This window comes from Capricornis sumatraensis, chromosome 17 (assembly GCF_032405125.1).
Source record: "Capricornis sumatraensis isolate serow.1 chromosome 17, serow.2, whole genome shotgun sequence".
Taxonomy (NCBI): Eukaryota; Metazoa; Chordata; class Mammalia; order Artiodactyla; family Bovidae; genus Capricornis; species Capricornis sumatraensis.
The window spans coordinates 70932191-70953979 of record NC_091085.1 but is presented as its reverse complement, the minus strand read 5'-3'; the positions used below and the strand labels follow the sequence as shown (position 1 = coordinate 70953979).

At 51.6% G+C, this 21789-nt stretch overlaps 1 protein-coding gene across 1 annotated transcript in view; it reads right to left on the bottom strand.

The window, feature by feature from the left end:
• Nucleotides 1-21789, bottom strand: part of SSH1 (slingshot protein phosphatase 1) — a 51544-nt gene that overhangs the window by 23069 nt on the left and 6686 nt on the right. Inside the window, exon 3 of the mRNA XM_068990181.1 lies at nt 2178-2281. Coding sequence (XP_068846282.1) covers nt 2178-2281 — 104 coding nt within the window. The remainder of the gene's footprint in view (nt 1-2177; nt 2282-21789) is intronic.

The following is a 21789-nucleotide window of genomic DNA, read 5'->3' as shown; positions in this document are numbered from 1 at the left end:
CCGTGAAGTCCAGTGTGTGCCTGACCCACAATCATGTACTGAGCATCTGTGGCCAATGGGCAAGCCCTGCTTTTCTGAGCTCACTGTCCACGCCCCCCAGACCCCATGGCAGAAAAGCCAACACACCAGGCTCCCTTCCCATCCTTGTGTTACCTTCCAGAGATTCACCAACCGGGTGGAATGATTTTACAAGACGGTTTTGTAGTCACTTCCCCAAGATTGCACACAGTATGCAAATATTCGCTGAATTTGAGGAAGGAGACATTTAATACTTAGGGAGCAAAACTGAGCATTGGCTTTGCTCATGCATTATGGTTAAGCCATGAACCACAGTTTACACTCCTTATAGGGCAGAACGGCTAGCAGATTAAGAAGCAAAGGTCCTGTTTGCAGTTTTACTGTACCAGCAGGCACTGTAGCAACGATCACAGCTACGCAGGCAGAGCACCAAGGAGAAGGCAGGCCTGTTAACGTGCATAAATTTCACATTTCTTGTCATCTGAGTTACTGACCGGTATTTGATGCCCGTTGTAAAGATTAGGAGACCAAAGCTCAGAAATTGACTCTGAAAGTTCTGTATGCTTGCAGAACTGGATCAGAAGCCAGGTCTGTCTGGCTCCAGAGTAAATATTCTTTCCACAAAACACACTGCCTCCCTGTGCAGAAGGATTGTTTACTTAGCTTACGACAGACCTAAATCTTGATTAGAAATATCAGCATGTGACAATATTGACTGAGCCTTGGGGTTTGCTATAAAATCTAAGACAGGAAATTCTAGCCTAGAGACTCAGCTCCCAGATGAGGCTTGATTGACTTGACGTTAGACAAACAAGATGACCGAAGTGACAACAGAACTGGCCCCAACTGCCAGCTCCTTTGATTCGCTGTGGTTCTGAGAGGCGAGGTCTTTCCAGCGCCTATTCAGACGTGCGCTGCCCATCCAAGAAGTGCCTGGAGAGGCTCCCCACTGGCTACAAAGATCCACTTGCACGCAAATGCCTCCCTAATCCTTTACTCCCAAATGCCTTCAGGTTCAGGGTCAAGTCACCTAAGAAAACCCGTCTTACTGCTTTGCTGTTGCTGTGCAGTCACTCAGTCCGACTCTGTGCAGCCCCATGGACTGCAGCATGTCAGCCTTCCCTGTCTTCCACTTCCTGGGCACTTCTTTTCTTTTTTTTGAAGGTTTTTCTTTTTTTTTTTTTATGTAGACCATTTTTAAAGTCTTTATTGAACTGGTTACAATATTGCTCCTGTTTCTCTGTTTTGGTTTTTTGGTCACAAGGCACAAGGGATCTCAGTTCCCCAACCAGGGACTGAACCCGCACCTTCTGCATTGGAAGGCGAAGTCTTAACCACCGGACTGCCAGGGAAGTCCTCGGACACATTTCTTATTTCCTTGCTTTTGTGCCTCAGTGAATACTTGCTTTGATCCCATTTTAAAATTTCTGTCTACTTTCAAAAAACCACCCACCATTAAAAAATAAAGACTTTCCAACCCAGCATGTGCCCAAGGTTTGTAAATAAATTCCCCAGATGAGAGCTTTCCAAGTGCTCAGAGCAATGACAGGCTAGGCATCTCGCACCCCAAGGCAATAATTTTCAAGGGGACAACATCTGGCCATAAGATGCTCTGGTACATCTGTTAAAAAGGCACGTGAAGAAAGGGAAAGCGTTAGCTGCTTAGTCATGCCCGAGTCTTTGCGACCCCATGAACTACAGCCCGCCAGGCTCCTCTGTCCATGGAATTCTCCGGGCAAGAATACTAGAGTGGGCAGCCATTCCCACTAGGGGAATCTTCCCAAACCAGGGATCAGACCCGGGTCTTCTGCAAGGCAGGCAACTTCTTTATTGTCTGAGCCACCAGGAGAAGCCCAGGATACTGTAACTTAAAATCTGCAGTTAACGGATAGACTGAGTAGGGAATCTTTACATTCAAACAGAAAGCTGCTGACCTTATATACACATGCATGGTCAAAGGGTGCTGGCTCCCAGTGCCGTCAGGAAAACACACATGGCCTCAAGAAAAGAGCCTCTAACCTGCACCTGTCATTATCAACCTGTGCTGCGCTATTTCCCTGGCCTTGAGAACCAGCCAAGTGCTGAACACAGTGTTGCAGGGTTGCTCAGCCACACAGAAGGTAACTCCCTGGGTAAAAGCATCAGTTTAGAGCCATCACCTGCATGCTTGTGGGGGTGCTGAAGACTCCGCTGGCCTTGAGGGCTGCTTCCCTGCTGTAGGAAGAGGGCTGCTCCTTTCACCATGAAAAAGCTCTCACTTAAGCTGGGGAGAGGAAAAAAAAACAGAGCACAGTTAGGCTGGAATTCACAGAGGAAAATGGGCGAAGACAACCTGCAGAGGAAAAGCTGGAGGGTGGCATGTGAAAGGCCAACGGGATGAAACAGCTCCTATGGTAGTTCCACACACTGCTCCCCCCAAACTCTGCCACAAGCCTGCTGCTGGAGAGTTTCAGGACAAAGTGGGACACCTCGGCTACAGCACCGAGGGTCTCCACAGGCTCCTCCAGCACTCAGAGCCCCTTCCTTCAGGACACTGTGACGGGACCCACTGTAATACGATGTCTTCTGGAAACAGAGACCAGCTCTCTGACGAGCAGAGGCTGGTTCTTTTCGTGAATTTTTCAGACTTTTGCTGCTGATCTCTTCCCTCAGCGCTCTGAACTTTTAACAACCTCACTGCTTCCTGGTGTCTTCGGTTTACAGAGCATAAGGAAGATGAAATCACACTTTCACTATCTGTTTGCATCTCAAGAAAAACGGGTGGCTTGCTCACTATTCCCATAGAAAAGCTCAAGTTAACCCAGTGAACTTCTCAGCAGAGGGAATCTCTGGTCTTTGTTATTTTAACAGGCAATAGAGAGGGATTGGGGGCAGGAGGAGAAGGGGACGACAGAGGATGAGATGGCTGGATGGCATCACTGACTCAATGGATGTGAATCTGAGTGAACTCCGGGAGTTGGTGACGGACAGGGAGGCCTGGTGTGCTGCGATTCATGGGGTCGCAAAGAGTCGGACACGAGTGAGCAACTGAACTGAACTGAACTGAATATCCATATTCAACGTAAGATTTTAAGAATTACAATAAAAAATTTCACTTTCATGACTTGGCTACCAAGAAAATCTTCAGCTTATGCAGAAATCCAGCCTGTATGAACTGATAGACTATATTAGCTATTAATTACCACCAATTACTTAGAAAAAACCATTATCTCTGAAAACTACACATAAGACACACCAAAATTATTAATAGTGCTAAGGTTATCCTCCTTCTACTTCTTAGCATCTTCCAAATTTACTGTATTGAGCAAATATTAACTTTTGTAAATGATATTTTAACTTTCAAAGTCATAATGCAAAAACATTTCATTTTTATTAATTTTGTGAAAGATCGCAGTTCAAATTATAGGGAGCCATATATATTATTCATTTTCTCTTGAGCAACCAATTAACATATTTGATTGAAAGAAAAATCTCTAAGAAACAGAAGCACTTAAAAAAAAACAAAAACAAATCAATTCTTGACAGAAACACAAGAACATCTTGTGTAACATAAAACAACAAAGTCATCATTGCCCAGGACAGCTAAAGTTGGTAGTTTAACATTGTCATCCTGGAATATTCAGCTAAGTCTAAAATACAACTCCAGGAGCTAAGAAACCTCATCGCAGGGGCCAGTGCCAAGTCAGCAGTTTCTGGAATTGGAAAAAAAAAAAACGGTTATCTTCCACACTATGAAGACCGCCAACGAAATCCGTTCGTTTTTCCGCCTCGCACGCTAAAAAATCACAACGGCTCAAATAGCAAACGTTAAGGTTCTAGTTCTGCCCCCTTATCCTACTGACAACTGGCTCTATCTCTTTCCTATGGGAAACAGTTCACACCTGGACGGCGCTTCTTCATCCATCGTCACACGCTGCCGAGTCACCCTTTCCACCCTGTGAGTCCTGTACCTGTGGTGCCAGTTTCAAGCGCTGAGTCTAGGACTGTAAATCATGGAAGAAACGAGATGCACCCTTTCTGGGAGTCTCACTTACCCACGGCAGGCAAAAAGCTTGTTAGCATCCATTGGCCGACAGACATCCCAGGCTGTCTAGTTCGAGCAAATGGCAGAGAACTGTCCAACACTTTTCTACCCCTGAAACTTGTCACTCACCCTTTCCTTAAAATCTTACAACTGAGTTTGTTTTCTGAACTATGCTATTTTAGGTAAGACACGGATCACTTACTACCTACTTTCATCGCTGCCAGAGAGACTCCAACAAAACGCATGAAACTTCACACAGCAATCAGTTCATCGAAGCAGCTGGCAGGGTGGTGGGGGGGGAACTTTGCAAGGCATCATCAACCTCTTTTTGTTCATAAGTTTTAAAAAAAACAAACCCATAGTGACCAGAAACCTGAGACCTCTGGAAACAGCCAGCCAGTGACGGTGACCTTTGCCTTGGAAATCATGGGCAAAAATTCCCCTTGGTTTCCCTTATGTTTCCTTGGGGGGTGGGGTGGGGGTGGAGGAGGAACAACGCAAAAGAATAGGCTGGTTTCATCCCGTGATCGCTTTTGAGGCCAGTTGTTCCTCAGTGTTTCTGAGGCTGTTACAGAATCAAGAGCCTTGAGGCTACATGTCAATTCAGGGGGCTGTGTGCCTGGGCTCCCCAGGGACACTCTGCCTCTGTCTTCCTCTGTGCAGGGTGAGATCTGAAGCTGCAGGCAGGGAGGCTCAGAGGACACACCCTCCCCAGGCTCAGAGACAGCCCTGCAGCTCAGACAGTAAGCAGATGGGGCACAAGCAAAAAAACCTCGCTGGATGACTCCCGGGGCCCAGAGGCCACAGAGCCTGGCAGCCACGGGACCTACGAAAATGGGACACGGATATTCTTTATGGCCCTGCGTCCCGTCTTCTGCTCTGAGCTCACCCTGGGCTCAGAGCCTCCCTCGCCCGCTGGGTGGCCGATGTGAGCAACTGTGTCCTGCAGCCAGGGCTCTGACACCATACGGTCCCCGGGTTCATCAGTCTCCAGACACCCCCACTTCGGGGATGGCGCACCTCCTTTTCAAGGTTCTCTGGATGAGGAAAACACACCCACAAACCACCCATCCTCATCCCAGTGAAATCAGCCTTTTCCCCAAAGATGCTGGTCCCCAGAAAGACAGCTCTTTAGACTAAAGCTCCGGGAACTCAGACGCAGGCAAACAAAACGGAAATGTTTCTCTTGGTCGCTGCAAGAAAAATCCCAACGGGGGATTAAGAACAAGTTCAGCCCCCCACCCTCCCCGCTTTTTATCTCCACAATAGAGAGGAATCTCAGAGGCCGGTTTTAGGAGATGACGTGGGGTCATAAGCACTACAGACAGACAGGGTCCTCCGGAAAACCCCACCCTCCGAGCAGCAACAGCCAGCGTCACCCAGAAACCGGGACGCGGGACGGAAAGAGGAATCGGCGGTGGCGATACATACTAGCTTTGTTGGAAACCTCTGAGGAGCAGAAGTAGTGGGGGGTGGCTGGCTGGAGAGGCAGATGTCAGCACCAGAGAAGAGGTCCCGGACCGCCTGCCGTGGTCACATCGTGTGATCTGAACTGCCCCCAGCCCCTGCCCTCCCCGCTCCCCGGAGAAGGATGGACGTCTGAACAGGAGGCTGGAGGGAGCCCTCCAGGGAAGCGGCAGAGTGCCCGTCCTGATGGAAGGAAGGATGGCGTTCCCACCGACGGCAAATGGCTCTGCTGGAACCCTCGTCCTTCCCTGATATTTGGGTTTAAAAAAGGCCCTTGTCCCTGCCTATCCTGATGAAAGAGGGCTATTCAGAGGGAGCAAAACAGCTGAAGTTCCTCTAATCACTTTTACTCCTACGGCTTTTTGTGGGCCTCGGGAACAAGCGATAGGGTGTGCGTTAGAAACTGCGAGGGAAAACAGCTGGCGGCCCAGAAACCCACCCCGAGCCATGAGGACCCCATTCTTGTTCAAACCGACAGACTGAAGGATTTCTGTTTCTTTCAAATCACCATCCATTCGCCCAACAGGGACTGTGGGCAGCTGCCACGGTTATTGGGTGTTTTTTAAAAGCACAGATACGTCCTGGAAGTCCTTCAGTCGTGCTAACAGCTCCTCGAGGCAGATCTGGGGTGCGTGTTGGGGGGGGATGGCATTCCAGGTAGAGGGGAGGGGAGGGGAGGGGCTCTGAGACCCTTTCGCAAGGGGCACAGGGTGGGCTTTGAAGGAAGAGCAGGCGGCTGTCCCAGAGAGTGTGGGATGAGACGCTGCAACCCACCTGGCGGAAGCCAGCTCTGCTTTTACTGCTTCTTTTGGCAGAGGAAATGTCTATGTTAGGATGCAACTAACATATACGATGCCAGGCAGGATGGGATGAGCTCCCTGAGAAAGGAACCCTGGAGGGCTGGGAAGAGAGTGCTTCTGAGCGGTGGGTTCTGCAACGTTCTGTGAAGGAAGGGCTCTGAGAGACTTCTGGGAGGGTCTCGCCTGCAAGGTTCTTCCAGCTCCCAAATGGTAAAATTAACCTTCACAAGAGGATCAAGGGAAACACACGCTACGATCGTTCTTGTTCTGTGGTTGAGGAAACTTCAACCGCAGGAGCATAATCTTTATGAGATAGGCTGAGACCCATGTCTCTCTGGCCCATGCCCACCTTCTTAACCCCTGGAATGCCCTTGCCGCTGCCCGTCTCAGAGGGAGGACCAGAGTGGAGGCCCTGCAGCCCCCTCTGGGGCCAGGCCCAGCAGCACTGAGGAGTCAGGAGAGGACCAGTCCCCAGTCCTTCTTCCCAGCATGTGGACGCATCAGGCACTGGAGAGAGATGGGAAACAGCCTCAGAAAGAGAAGACCCGGCGTCAGCCCCAGGGGCGCCACCATCACCATTACGGGACAGGACATGTCACCCGGTCCTTCTGGACTGAATGGGGGTCCTGGAGGGGGTGGCTGGGGAGGGGCAGAGCCACGCTGGCCAAGAAGCTGCTTCTCAGCAACAGCACCGCCACTGCCCGAGCGCCCACCACGTGCCACCCCGTCTCCTCCCCCAGCTCTGCGGGAAGACATTCTCTTCTTTCTCACAAATGAAGGAGGTCAGTCCAGCTCCTGAAAGTGTCCAGAGTAGAGGCTGGGCAACCTCATCTTTCACCCACCGCCTCAGTGACTCTAAGCGCATGTCAAAGTTTAAAAACGTACAATGCACTGGTCTGGGAATCCATATTTCTGGGTTCTAACACCTGGTCTATTATGCGTATGTTCTGATATTCACCTACAGGGCTCTGTTCAGCCATTCAAATAGCCAAGTACTTGCAGAGTAAGGAGAATCACAGTACGCCAAGCCCAAATGAATGCTGCCCAGGTAAAGACAGCAATCTTTAAGGGATGGGTCCACATTTGGGCAGTCTGGATGTGTGCCAGGCCACTCGGAAACATAATTCCTTGAAGAAGGGAAACACTCAGTGTAGAGACATTGCACAATAGAATATGATACTAACGCTTCTAATTTCCACTTCTGGCTGTACGTGGGAAGAATCTACAAAACTTCTAAAACATTCACGTCCAGGTCTAATACCAGCCGGTTCTAATTCGGAAGGTCTGTGACAAGTCCTCGGCACCCGCTTTTTTTTTTTTTTTTTTAAAGTCCCAAAACTGCTACTGAAGCACAGTCAGGGCTAAGAACGACACAGAGGAAGCTGCTCCCTTCATAAGAGTTCCTTACACACAGCAGGTACACGACCCATGTTTTTGCTCTTCTCAGAAGGATATGAACACGATTGGGTGCAATGAAGGAAGGCCACGCCAGGTCAAAAAAACAAATAAAATAATACCATCCTCGGAAGTAGCACAACAGGTTAGCAGATAACTACACATGCCCTTTTCCTACCAAATGCTTTCAGAGTCACAGGTGTTCCTGCCCTTGAAAGGCAGTCCTGCCTCACAGTCATCTGAGATGACAATCACAACAATGAGCCAGACCTCTGATAAGCTCAGCTGTTGACAAAGCTCTCTGGATGATGTCAGCCTATTTGATCTTCAAGAAGCTCTCCTAAGGAGAACCCAGCAGGCATCATGATACTCATTTTATAGAAGAGGATACAAGAAGTTGCTTAACTGGTTATTATTTTAGGATTTCTGATGCTACATCTTGGTCGGGGGGAAACCCCAGAGAACATGGACTTAAACGTATAGACTCTGAAAAAGGGTGAAATGAACACAACACTGTCAATCAACTATGCTCCAATTTTAAAAAGGTTTCATACTGACTGAAATGTTTGAAATGAACTGAATAATTTTTGCATGGATAGAATTAACCCTCGATTGCACACAGCTCTGCACAGTGATTATGGAATAGACTGGTTTGTCCAGTGGACTCGACGATAATTCTTTACGGAATACTCATAAAGTTGTCACTATAGGAAAGGTGGTCCCCATGTACACTCCAAGAGGGGGTTCCATTAATTCCATTGAGGTTAACAAAGACTGGGCTTTCCTGGTGGCTCATTGGTAAAGAACCTGCCTGCAGTGAGGGAGACCTGGGTTCGATCCCTGGGTCAGGAAGATCCCCTGGAAAAAGGAATGACCACCCACTACAGTGTTCTTGCCTGGAGAATCCCATGGACAGAGGAGCCTGGTGGGCTACAGTGCATGGGATCTCTAAACAGCTGGACATGACTTAGTGGTTCAACAGCAACAAGGGAATGGAAGACATACTATAGGAGTAAGGCAGGCACCCTGCAGATGGAGACAGAACACTCTCCCCTGTTCTCCCGCGGACGTTTCTCTCATTTTGAACTCAAGTTCAAAAGTCACAGAGACCCCAGGGTGTACCAACACCTTATTTCCATTTTGTGCTTCACAGGGCCATTTGGTAAGGCCTTGTCCCAAAGGCCATTCTTTGGGCTCTGAGTGAAGACCACAGCTCACCTGATTCACCTACCAGTCAGAGCCCTCTCCTCAAAGGCTCCGCTCCACACAGAGTGCTGACCACAGGGAAACTCCAGCTCTGCAGGGCCTTATACTCAGGGAATGGGGTCAGCAGCAAGCAATGCTGGCAGGGCTCGCTACAAATGTCTCTGCTGCTGGGGCATGTATTGTTTGGCTAGAAGGCGTGGGCTTCTCTCAGAGAGAAGGAATGTCCGCAAGTATTTTGGACAGTAAGAGACGTCCTCTGCAGCCAGCTACACAGCGTGCCTTCATGGCAACGGGCGGGGGCGAGCAGCTGGATATGCCAGCAAGCTCGCAAAAGCAGGGCTTCTCCCCCTGCCTAAGTAGGACAGCAGATACTCTGCCTTGGGCTGGCTCCGCAAACCTCGGGAGGGCTCCTCGACGGCCCCCATGAGCCCTAAGGCCCCGTCTGTGGAGGCTGGAGCTGGTGCATCCGCCTGGGAATGTCTGGTACACAGAATTGAAGCCCCTTTCGTGAGCACAGAGGGAGAAAGGCCACATGGTGCAGGAAATGCAGTGGCAGCAGAGACAACCTAGCCAGCCAGAAATAACAGGCACATGAAGGAAACGCTTTCCGAAACAACTCAGAAATTCCAAGAACGGACTGTCTCAGCTGTCCCCGGGTCCCGGCCCCTTCTTTGGGAGGCAGCCCCATGCCATATTCATGGGTCGCCCAGTCCTAACCTGGCGAGGGCACCCTTTCCTTCCCAGGCCCTCAGCTGTGTGAGCCGTGCAACGTCCACTCTCCGTGTGCCCGGCTCTGTGCGGAGTCCTCAGCGTCCCTGTGGGGCAATGCTGTCCAAGAGGAAGGAGGCCTCCTCCACCTGTGCCGTCTGATAGGACAGCCGGAGAGGCCTACAGTCTGACACTTGAAAGGTGATGAGTGAGGCGGATGAGCTGAATTTGTCTTTTTATTTGACTTTAGTAGTGAAATTTGCTCAGTCATGTCCAGTTCTTTGCGACCCCATGGACTGTAGCTCACCAAGCTCCTCTGACCATGGGATTTCCCAGGCAAGAATAGTGGAGCGGGTAGCAGTTCCCTTCCCTAGGGGATCTTCCCAATCCAGGGATGGAAGCCTGGTCTCCTGCATTGCAGGTGGATTCTTTACTGTCTGAGCCACCAGGAAAGCCCAAGAATACTGGGCTTTACTCAGCCACGTGTGGCAAGCAGCTATGATTTGGATGGCACAGCTACGCTGGGAGCCTGCAGCCTAGTGGGAATCAGGGTGGAGAACAGAGGACCCCTGGCCTCTAACCTGCTCCATGCCATTCCCAGCCACTGCCCTTGTTGCATAGATCCCAGCTCCAGGGCTTTTGACGATGCGGCCTCACCTAGAGAACCCATTTGCACTTGCTTGCTGTGGCAGCCCCAGCCATTCATGTTGCTAACCTAAGCTTTACACGCTCTGACCTCAAGGCTTATAATGCAGTTAGCAAAAGTGATGTATAATAAAAAGCTTCTCCTATCGCCTCTCACACTATTCCTCCCACACGCCACACGCTCTCTGCTCCACCCCACCTGTCATTGCGCCTGTCAGCGCTTCTACGCTGTGTCTCTACACACAGCCTCCTCACGTCCTGCCCACCTACCACGTTCATGCCTCCTCCAGGAAGCCCTCCCTTGCGGCCCTGGCTACAAGCCACGCTTTTCAACATCTTTACAGCACCTTCTCTCACTGAGCACTGAGAGGGTGAGTCATTCGTTCAAGGTCATATACTTAGAAAGGGACAGAACCCTAAGGACCCAAACTGTGTTCCTGGCCCTGTTTACCTACGAACTGGCGATGATATTATCTTCACGTCAGCATATTTAACTCCACGATGGGACTCTAGGGCCAGGACATACATCATTTTTTAAGTCTCCCTCTCTGCCTGACATACAGCAGAGGCTATACTCAGAAGTAAATACTCACAAACTGAGCTATGTACCTCCTCCAGCCTCAAAGCCATTTTGTGACTAAGTCACCTTGGTCATCTCTGAGTGGCTACAATACTGGGTGCTCAACACGGACAGGATGGACAGAAGACGTAAGAACCACAGATACAGAGAACAAATCTGCGGTTACCAGTGGGGACGGGCAACACAGGGGCAGAGGACTAAGAGGTACAAACCATCATGTGTACAGCAAGCAACAAGGATGTACGGTACAACACGGGACACAGCCCGAAGCTGGGGTGCGACGCGGGACACAGCCCGAAGCTGGCAACGACGACAAAGGGAGCGCACTCTTTACAAAGCGCGCATCGTCACGGTGTACACCTGTGACTTACAGGATGTCACGCATCAACCAAACTTCAGTTAAAAAAACCAATTCAAGGGCTTCCCTGGGGGCTCAGTGGTTAAGAATCTGCCTGTCAACGCAGGGGACACAGGTTTGATCCCCGGCCCGGGAAGATCCCACATGCCGCGGGACAACTAAGCCCGAGCACCTCAACTGCTGAGCTCACACACCCCAGAGCTTGTGCTCCCCAACAAGAGAAGCCACCGCAACGAGAAGCCGGTGCACTGCCGCTCAAGAGGAGCTCCCACTCGCCGGAACTGGAGAAGGCGGCGAAGTGCGGCGACGGAGACCCACCGCAGGCTAAGATAATAAATTAATGCAAATCTTTTTTAAAAATAAATTAACGAGATGTCCGATTATTCAATGAGAACATGTGACCTGGGAAAATATTTCTCAAGCTTCAATCAATTATCAGACACCTCTGATTAAGCATTACAACCTTTGGGGAAAGAAAAAAAAGATTCGCTGCTGTATAAATGCTGTTACAGCCACACGGAGGTCGGGTCCTCCTGGCAACAACTAAGTTGTCCAGGTCACCAGAGTCTGGAGCGTCAAAGCTGTGACTCCTCCATCTCTCAGCGCCCAGAAGGTACTGTGCACTCAGCGAAGGTAAAGTCAGTAAGAAACATCTCTGCTGTGTGTCCTGCTGGGCACGTCATGGATACCCTCAGCATCCATCTGTGAGTATCTCAGACACAGGGAAACTGAGGCTCGGAGAGGTTACATGGCTTATCCAAGTCCTGGTGGCCCAGAAGGGGAAAAGCCAGGAAACGACACCAAAAGTCTCACCAGAAAGCGTCAAACCTCTGCTGAATGGACACCTTGGGAAAACAGCATCAAGAGAGCAAGTCTGCCTCTTTTTCCCAACAAGTCAGACTGAAAACCCTCTGGCAGGCAGAGCACGGAGGGCCTCCAGGTTGGTGGGGGTGGGGGGGTGGTAAGGAGCGGAGAGGTGGCCGCAGAGTCGAGAGGCTGGTGGCAGACGGGGCTGATCAGAGAAGCAACACTTCAGGGGCAACGGGAGGCAGCTGTCTCTCTCTATGAGAAAAGGGGTTGCAAACATGGAGCAAGAAAAAGCTAGAACGAACCCAGAGATGTTGGGTCAGAACTGCAGGTCTCAGTTTGAACTCACGGTTTTCAACATAAATAGAATGATACAGATGCAAATATATAACGTGTGTGTGTGTCTGTGTGTGCACATACAGCCACACGGTCCCAAATTCTGCCCGCTGGAAAGACCTGCAGAGAACACCTCCAATAGTAATAATAAGCATACCTACCTCAGTGTCTTTGCTTTTGTTTTCCAGATTAATTTGGTGTAATTTTATTTCTTCAAAAAAAAGCCCTTGTTAATATCATTTGGGTTTAGAGAGCAGGACGAGCTTCAAGGAGGCTTTACAGAGTACGTGAAAAAAAGGGAAATATTTTCTGCTTTTTTTTCAAATTAGTGGACATTTAGTTCTCAGCTGGGCCCATCAATCAACTAACACCCAAACAAACAGAACTTGGCAACCTGCATCTTCCACTTCCCGTGTTCTGCATTCCACTGTCAGATTTCTAGGTGTAGCACCAGCTCCTAATCTCATCCATTAATTATCCTTTTCAATGATTATTTACCAGGGTTAAAATGATTCATAAATTCTTTACTTTAAAAAAATTTTGTCGATGTATAATTGATCTGCACCACTGTTAGTTCCAGGCGTGTGTGTGTATGCTCTTTGCGACCCCATGGACTGCCATGAACTGTAGCCCACCAGGCTCCTCTGTCCATGAGATTTCCCAGGATTTTCCCTGCCTTTCTTGCCATCTCCCGTGTTGGCAGGCAAGGACTCTTTACCATTGCTCCATCTGGGAAGCCCCAGTTCCAGGCATACAACATAGTGATTTGCTATTTCCACACATCATAAAAACCACCTGCCTACTTTGAAATCTCTTTTCTACTAAAAGCAACTGGGGCTGCGCGGAGGAACGATGGATTCCAGGGACGGGGCAAAAACTACAAGGCACGGTCTGCCATCTGGTGTCGGAAAACAAGGCTGTGCTCAAACGATGATGCGCACGCTCAGGGGCACGGGAGCCAACCTGACGAGACCCCACGGGCCGAATCGGGGCAATGTGAACCCTGGAGTCCAGAATACAATGAACAGACTGTGAACCACTGTGTGAAACAAACAGGTGTCCACACAGACAGAAATAAATGGAAAGGTTGAGGGGCACTGGGCCCTGAGCCAGTTCCAAAGTATTCCCACAAGAAACACCTCGCGACACAAGGGAAGAGAACACCCGTGCAGGGAGGAAGCCCAGCAGAGCCACCAGATGGCCACGGTGAACATCACTCGGCACTGCACGGCCCAAACCTCAACTTGAGCGAACATCAGACAAACCTAAACCAAGGGTCATTCCATTCTACAAACTAACAGGCCCGTCCTTCTAAATGGTCGTGAAAGTCAAAGAAAGACTGAGCAATGTCCCAGACTGAAGGAGGTGCAGCGGACAGGACCATGCCACACAGTGGGCGATACTAGCCGGGACCCTTTACAACAAAGGACACCACTGGGACAGATGGCGGACCCCGAGCGGGGTCTGAGGATTAGATGGAGTCATGGATCAGGTCAAGCTGGGTTAATGGCCTGCTCTGTAGAATGTCCTTGCTTGTATTCAATTGGCATCTGGCTGGCAACTTACTCTCAAAACGTTTCAGAAAAATGTTCTCTGTATTCCATTTGCAACTTTTATGTATGTTTTCAATTGCTTCTAAATTTTTAATATTACTTCTAAAAAAATTCCACTTAACTGGATTTTGGCAAAACACTCCCTCTCATTTTTCCTCTTAGGCTTCCCTGGTGGCTGGCTCAGTGGTAAAGAACCCGCCTGCCAATGCGGGAGACGCAGCAGATGCAGGTTCGATCCCTGGGTCAGGAAGATCCCCTGGAGAAGGAAATGAGAACCCTCTCCAGTCTTCTTGCCTGGAGAATCCCACGGACGGAGGAGCCTGGTGGGCTGCAGTCCAGGAGTTTGCACAAGAGTCAGTCGTGACTGAGGGACTAAACAGCAATTTTCCTTATTGGCCAGTGATAAACACTTAAGACCCTCACACTGGTCATCATCGCTGGCAGACGTCCTGGCTTCCCGGTTCCTTCTCAGGGATGCTCTGCCCCTCAGCGCCCAAGATCTGTCCCTGCCTCAGGACCACCTCCCCTCCGCACTTCCAGAACAGCAGCAGCCCTGCTTTGTGCATAAGGCCGTGGAGGATGATGGGAAACTCCCCTCTCCCAGTTCCTCCCGGTCTCAGGGTGTCCAGATTTTGAAGGCCTCAAGTACACACGCAGGTCCCTGGCCCACATGAATCCTAATTTTAGCATTTTCCTGCTCTGAGACCACCAGAGCAGGAAAAGTTGGGGGAGGGGGGGCGACCTGCCCCAGAGAGCCTCCTGTTGTGACCGGCACACGGAGCTGGGACGGGCAGGCAGAGTTGGGATGCTGCAGGCCTGCAGGATGCGGATTGGCATCCTGTTTTTGGCAGCTGGGTGGCTGGGCGGCTCTGGCACCACGTACTGCCGCCAACTTCACCTCTCCAGACCACAAACATACAGGTTAATTGGTGGGATGGGCCTCAGGGCTCAGCCTAAGACAAGCTGACTCACGCCCATCACACTGGGTCTCCTCACAAATACCCACCCTCAGGAACAGTTCTTCAGGGGGGCCAACCTGGTGGTCTTTTAAGGACACCATGAACCAAGCAACTGATGGTTGTTTCTCTCTTTGCTTTGACTCCTCAGAAACTCAAACTCTGGTAATTACACCAACCCACACTATGCCTTGAATTCCACATACAACTGTCCCCTCACTTGGCTTATTTTCCCCCAGGTTCTCCAGGTCCCACTTTTCAATTTTAAATCAGACGATTCGCTTCGAATGTTACACGCTGTTTCAAATCCCTTCTGGGGGCCACAGTGGACATGGCACATACAAGGTACCTCTGGAACGTTAACAACATCTTTTTATATTTAACATGGAATTCCCAGCACTTGGCACAGAACCCAAAACATACACAGGCACCAAATATACTTGGGCTGACTTGATAAGGCAAACCACTCTTAGATAAAAAGCGCCTCCGTTACCAGGTCGTTTCACGATATACTCCTCCCCCCACCCGGCGTGCGGGGCCCACACGGGGCGCCCGGGCTTGGCAAGTGGGCTCCTGAGGAAGCTCGCTCGCCGTGGGGCTCAGCGGTCTCCACTGCAGACCTGAACAGATTACTCCCAACTTCCACCGGCTTCACACACGGCACAGAACCGTGGGCTTGGAAGTTTGGGGAGAAGGGATGAGCGATCTCCGGAGGTGGCAGCAGGCCCGGCTCCCTCCAAACCACATCAACAGTCCCCTCCCCAGCAGGTCCCAAAGCTCGGCAAGCAAGCATGTGGGGGTCACTTTTGCCAGTGCACGGAGGCCCCCAGGGCATTTCCTAAGGCTGGGCCTCTGGGCCTTCTTTGAAACAAAATCTTAAAAATAAAAAAACAGCTTCAAAAGTTGCCACAAAGTTGCCGCTCAAGGAAAAAAAAATTCTTTTAATTGTAAAAATAAACAAAGGCACACAAGAAGTGATGCTCTGCGGACAGAAACCTGGTGCCAGGCTCCATGTGACTTGGAGGAAGGCAGGTCCGGCAGCGGCTGCTGCTTTCCCTTGGGCTCGACTAGGTTGACCTTTTGGGGTTTTGATCTAGAACGCCTCTGGGGCGGGGGGGTGGGGGTAAGTAGGTCAGGAAGGCAGCAGAAGGGACTGTCGCTTCCCAGCATCAGTGAAAATAACGGTGTCCCATTGTCAGACAAGGACCACACATAACACAATATATAGGACACCCTCTCAGCCTCACAGAAGCTCCCTGAAGCCCAGGAGGATTCTTCCTGTTTCAGGGAGGGCAGGAGGGCTGGCCTGAGGTCACAGTCACACATGGGGTTGGGTGGGGGTGTACAGACCTGGCCCAGAGGCCCCGCCCCAGCCAAGCACAGCCAGGAACATGACTGTGTAATTTACACGGCAGTCATATATCCCTGGTTCTTGCCCAACACTGCAGGGCGGGCTCCTGGCAAGGCGCTCTCATCAACACACACCATCTCCACTGCGGGAGCGCGAACCCTCTCCAAGGCTTTCCATGATCCAATGTGGAAGCCTCGCAGGCCAGACTCTTGGTCTTATCCCCCACCCCCCACCCCCCGCCCCATCACTTGGCATGCCCCTGGGAGTGGCACCTCCCAACCCAGATTAATCCTATTTTGATTAATCCTGTTTTCTTCCTGTAGCCTTCCTCAAAGCAGAAAGACTCTGGTGGGCCCCCTCTTAGTCTTAAGAATGTTCCCAATAAGCTGCCCAAATCTAGAGTGTCTCACGGCAGCACAACATATGCCAAGATGACCTCTGAAGGCGGGAGTCCCTTCTGCCCAGGCAGTCACCACCAAGGACGTGGCCCTGCTCCCAGGGCAAAGCGCATTAAGGGGGAAGTGGGTCCAAGCAGAGGGTCCACTTCCTCTCAGAGGCCACACCAGTTCTCACCATCTCAGGGTGACTCAGCGAGATGGCCCCCCTTACCTCCCCAAATACAGCTGACCTTGTTCTCAGCCTGAGAATAAAGAAGAAACTCTGGATGCGCTATTACAAAGCTACAGAGGATGGTTAGAAGCTGCACCACGGTGACACAGAACTAAACTGGTGGGCCTGAAGATGCTTATTCCTGGGTTTGGGAGCTGTTATCTAATCTCACCTCACTTAACAGAGGAGGCGGTGGGGGCCAGAGACATTTAGTAACTGGCCTAAAGGCTACAAGGCAGGTAACCCATTTTAGCAGGTAAACACCCTGTTTACCACAGGGTGATCGTGGGTACCACTATGAAGAAAGGGCTCACACGCACCTTCACCGGTGCACACGTCTCCCTGGCGTGCTAAGTGCACGGGAAAATGAGACAAGGGCCTCGAGGCACGCTTTAGAAGTCTGAGCACTGCTATTTCAAACGTTTAATGAAACCTACTAGACTCTGAGCAAAACTCATTTTAAGTTAACCTTAGTAATGTTAATTACATTCCAACAGAATCAAATTAACTCTTCACTTGTTCCAAGTGTGTGCATCCCCAGTGTTTCAAGGTGGGGTGGGGGGTGGGAGGCGGCTGCTAGTAAAGCTGTGAGGGAGGGGACAGGAAGGGACGCAGGTTTCTGATCACAGCCACCAGAATCTAAACCCTGTCTCCGGCCCCAGGGAGCTGCGGTTTCCTACAATGAGGCCGGCATCTCATGGGGGTGACAGAAATGAGACGAGCTGCCCAAGTTCCCAGCACCTACAGGCCCCTTGTGAATGGGAGCCTTGACGTGCACACACCCCCCACCCCTGGTGCCCACCCAGGCGACCCACTGCTTGGGAAGGGACATCAAATACCAGTCTCACTCGAGCTCACAGTCAGGGAGGTCACGGGACAGGGCACACCACTCACGGCAGGGCCCCACAGTCAGGGAGGTCACGGGACAGGGCACACCGCTCACAGTGGGGCCCTGGGGTTCAGGCTGGAAGGGAGGAAGACTGAGGTCTTCAGGGGTGAAGGGGCGTGCGGGCACGGAGCTGCGAGAACAGGACGGTCTCTGGCAGGTGGTCGAACCCTGCCGGCTCCCTGGGGCTCCTGGCCCCTTCCCACTAGCCAGCATCGCCTCTACGTGACACACCCTACCATGTCTGCAACACTGAACAGAAAGCCACTTGTTTATGCATCTTTCTCTCTGCTAGACTGGAGCATCTCGAGAACTCCCGTGGCTTGAGACTTCTGGGCAGATTCTACCCAGGAAGAACCCGGGCAAGCACCCTGTGCTGAGTGTGTGCTGGGACCAGGGACCAGGATGGGAGAGCTGCTCCCTTAATTAGTTTATAACTGACGGCAAAGGCAATCATCTCTCTCCTGATGGCATTCCTGGATGGCAGCAGACTCTCCTGCAGGCCTTGAAGAAGCTGCCAGCCATGTCTATAGCCACAAGAGAATGCATTCTACCAAGAATCAGTGTGAACCTGGAAGAGGACCCAAGGCACAGATGCAACCCCAGCCCTGGTCAACACCTTGCTTGAAGCCATGTGGGACCCCGAGCAGAAGATCCAACTCAATCACGTCAAGGGTTCCTGGCTCATGCGAGCTGAGGAGTAAACCTGTGTGCCGTTTTGACTGCTGAGTGTGACTGGGGTGGCTTGTTACACAGCAGTAGATCACTGATATGGCAGCCTCCTACACAGAGCCTGGACGTGGCAGAAGCACAACACATCTGGGCAGGACTTAACCAGACAGACTTGACTCTCAACAGGGACAGTCAAAGTCCAGGCTGAGAAACCATCGAGGAAGTCAGAGGAAGCTCCAAGGGTAGATAGGCATTGAAGAAGAGGTTCTGAAAGACGGGAGGCGGGGTCTGCAGAGTGATGGGACACACCCCATCCTGACTCACCCACGAGAAGGGAGAGAAGGTTACACAGAAGGTTACACAGAGATCGGGGTCCTCTGGGGATTTCCGAAATGGGGAGAGGAGCGAGGGAAAGGCGGGTGCACGGGAGTTCAGTTTCCCACTAAAACTGGGTAAAAGAGAGAAGACAAAATCCTGCTGCTCTGGCCCAAGTATTTGCTGGGGCAAGCAAGAAAAGAAATTAAAAGAACTCTGATGATCAGTTCACGTGCTTGACTTGGAAACGCTGGATTTAGAAAAAAAAAAAAAGCAGCAAAACATTCACTCCAGATCCACCGTCTGGAAACAACACAACCCTATTCCCTCCCCGGGGCCCTGCCTGGCACACAACCACTTGAGTCTCCTGCCAGACCGAGGCAGCTCCCAGGATGGCGAGGGAGCCAGGGGCTGCTGTGGCAGAGCCATCTGCTCACCGGTTCCCACAGTCTGAACAGCGCAGCTTCCCAGAGGGGATTGCCGGAGGCCGGCAGCAGGCTGCACAGAGAGCAGGCAGGGCAGAGGGGGAGCAAGGGCTCAGTGCAGGCTCTGGGTCCCTCAGCTTCCCTCTGCGTGGGCAGACAGCAGCTCCCCAGACGGGCCCCAGGCCTTCGGAGAAACCGACTGGGTGATAGTCAAGATTCTGCAAGAGGTGCGCTCCTGTTCCCATCGGATGGGGACGTCACCAGCTGAGCGATCGATGCAGGCTGGTCCCCGGTCCGAGTCACTGGGCATCCGCGCAGTGAGCCCGGCGCCTGCAGGGAGTCTGACTCTCTACTGCTGGCCTGTGAAACTAACACTGATGGAACACCATCCTCTGAAGACCGATCACAGCCACTGTCCATCGTGGACCTGGCTCTGGGCAGGGAGCTCCGTACAAACTACTGGTCAACCCTGAAAGGCCAGCGCTTTCTCTGTTTTACCAATGCAAGGACAGAGACCTACAGAGACAATTCCTAGAGGCGTGTGGGCTTCTCTACTAGTGCAGGAGCCAGGCTCCGAACCCCATCATCTTTCCTCGAAATGTCTTTCTTGTACATGAATGCAATTTACTGCAGAATCAAAACCAAGTTAATATGTTGAAAATTCCTGAAGTGCTACGTGCAGGCGGAGCACTAAGGCCCTGTCACTAAGGGAAGCCCCAACAGTTAGGGATGAGACAAAAACATAGGTACTTGCCCAGGGAAGGCAGGTGCGGTACCTGGCCCAGAAAGAAACCAGGAGTCACCTGCTGAGGAAAGGGAAGCCACAGAGGTTTGCGGGGAAGCACGCAGAGCTGGCCGTGAGGACTGCAGCCAACTGGAAAAGAAACTGGCTTAGAGAAGGAGCCTGCTCAGGGAGCAGCGGCAGAACTGAAAAACAGCACGTCTGTGCAAGGAGAGGCCAGCGGTGAGGCTGAAGGCAAAAAAGGCTGTGTGGACCAGGAGGATGAAGCTGGGGGCGCGTCCAGACTGCCAGCCCTCTGACAGCTGGATGATAAACTGAGGTCCAAGGATGGGTTGATGGGCGGCCCCTCAGTGAACAGGGGAGGTACAGGGGCCTGACCATGGTGCTCCCAGCGGGGGAAGGGGTGGGGAAGAGGGCAGGGTGAGAAAGATCTGACCCACGAATTCAGCAGTTCACTGGCTACACTTTGGGTCCAAGATCACTTCTTGGAGGATCGGCAAGATGAAGCTGTCCATTAAGGGTAGACAAAGGGGCGAGGCAACAGGACGACCCTGAGGGGCCCCAGATTCTCTCCCACCCCAGCACCCTTTAGACACCAAATCAGGTCAGATTAACTTCAGGATGAATGTGAAGCAAAGAGATATCTCCTCGCTCCAACTCTCCTCCCCCCAGAGAGTAAAGAATGACCAGCCATTCCACACATTTTTGCCTCGAGGAGAAGCTCAGAGAGCAGAGGTCTGGAAACGCAAATCCCCACGCAGATGCCAATGAGCTGCGGTCACGCCGCTTACACGGGGACCTCAGCACTTCTCTCGTTGGGCTCAGAGGGCTACACAGCAGGACTTTGTCCTCTGCCTGAAACGGGGCCTGAATGTCAAGGTGAGTGAAGAGCAGAAGAAAGGGGAGGCTTGTGAGGACGGGATCAGAGCCCAGGTCAGGCATCAGACCCAGAGCCAGCCTGGGTCTCCCAGGACTCACGATGGCCTTGGGGACTCGCTGAGAGCAGCGAAGAGGGACTCACCGGGGTCACCAGGGTGATCTGACCTCCTGGGAGGCACCGTCACAAGTCAGCAGGGGTCCTGGGTTCCAGCCCTGATGCTGCCTCTAACCACCTGGGCGACCTCAGCAAGTCCGCATCCCTGACCTGCAACACTGGTGTCCAACTGAATCACGAAACTGTTCCCTGGAAAGGTGGAGTCCTATGACAAATTCAAATGTTACGGACAATAGAGGCCCCACTTGGAACGCAACCTGCGACTTGAGGGGTAGAGGGTGGGAATACCCCCTCCTCCTGGGGTTGCTGTGAGGACGAGATGTGGCCCCACAGAGAGCTGCCTTTACTTCCCTCTGAATGGCCCTCTTCAGCTCCGAACGGTGCAAAGAACGGGGCCTTTTATTGGCCAGCAGCACATACACGTTTTCCTATCATTGCTAGCTACAAGTTCTTTATTAATGGAAACAATTCAAAGTGCTATGTTGTCAGCGCAGGAAGGGCAAGTAAAAAACAAAATAGTTCTTTGCCACAAAGACCACCGAAGTGCCACCTCCTGGGGAAGAGCCCTGGAAGAAAGGGACCAACTTGAGGGGGAGAAGAGAGTCCAAGTCCAGGGAAGGGCTGGAGATAAGCTGGGGGCGCAGGGCGCTTCGCAGGCCCTCTGCCCCGATCTCCCTGCCCCAACAGTCTCCGGAGTAGACCTCCACTCCCCTCCCAGCCTCCACCGGCTGATTCACAACACGGCCCGTGACTGCCCCCACTTGGGAATCCGGTTGATTCCAGCCTTCGAGACTCAGCAATGAGAACTCCCAGTTTGAAGGAGATGTGTCTCAGCGCCTGGTCATCCCTCCAGCGTAACGTGAAAACGAGGACCTGGCCACTGTACTAACACAATTATTTTCCTGCACACGTGAATTTCAGAAACCAGGGTGCCTCCTTCCC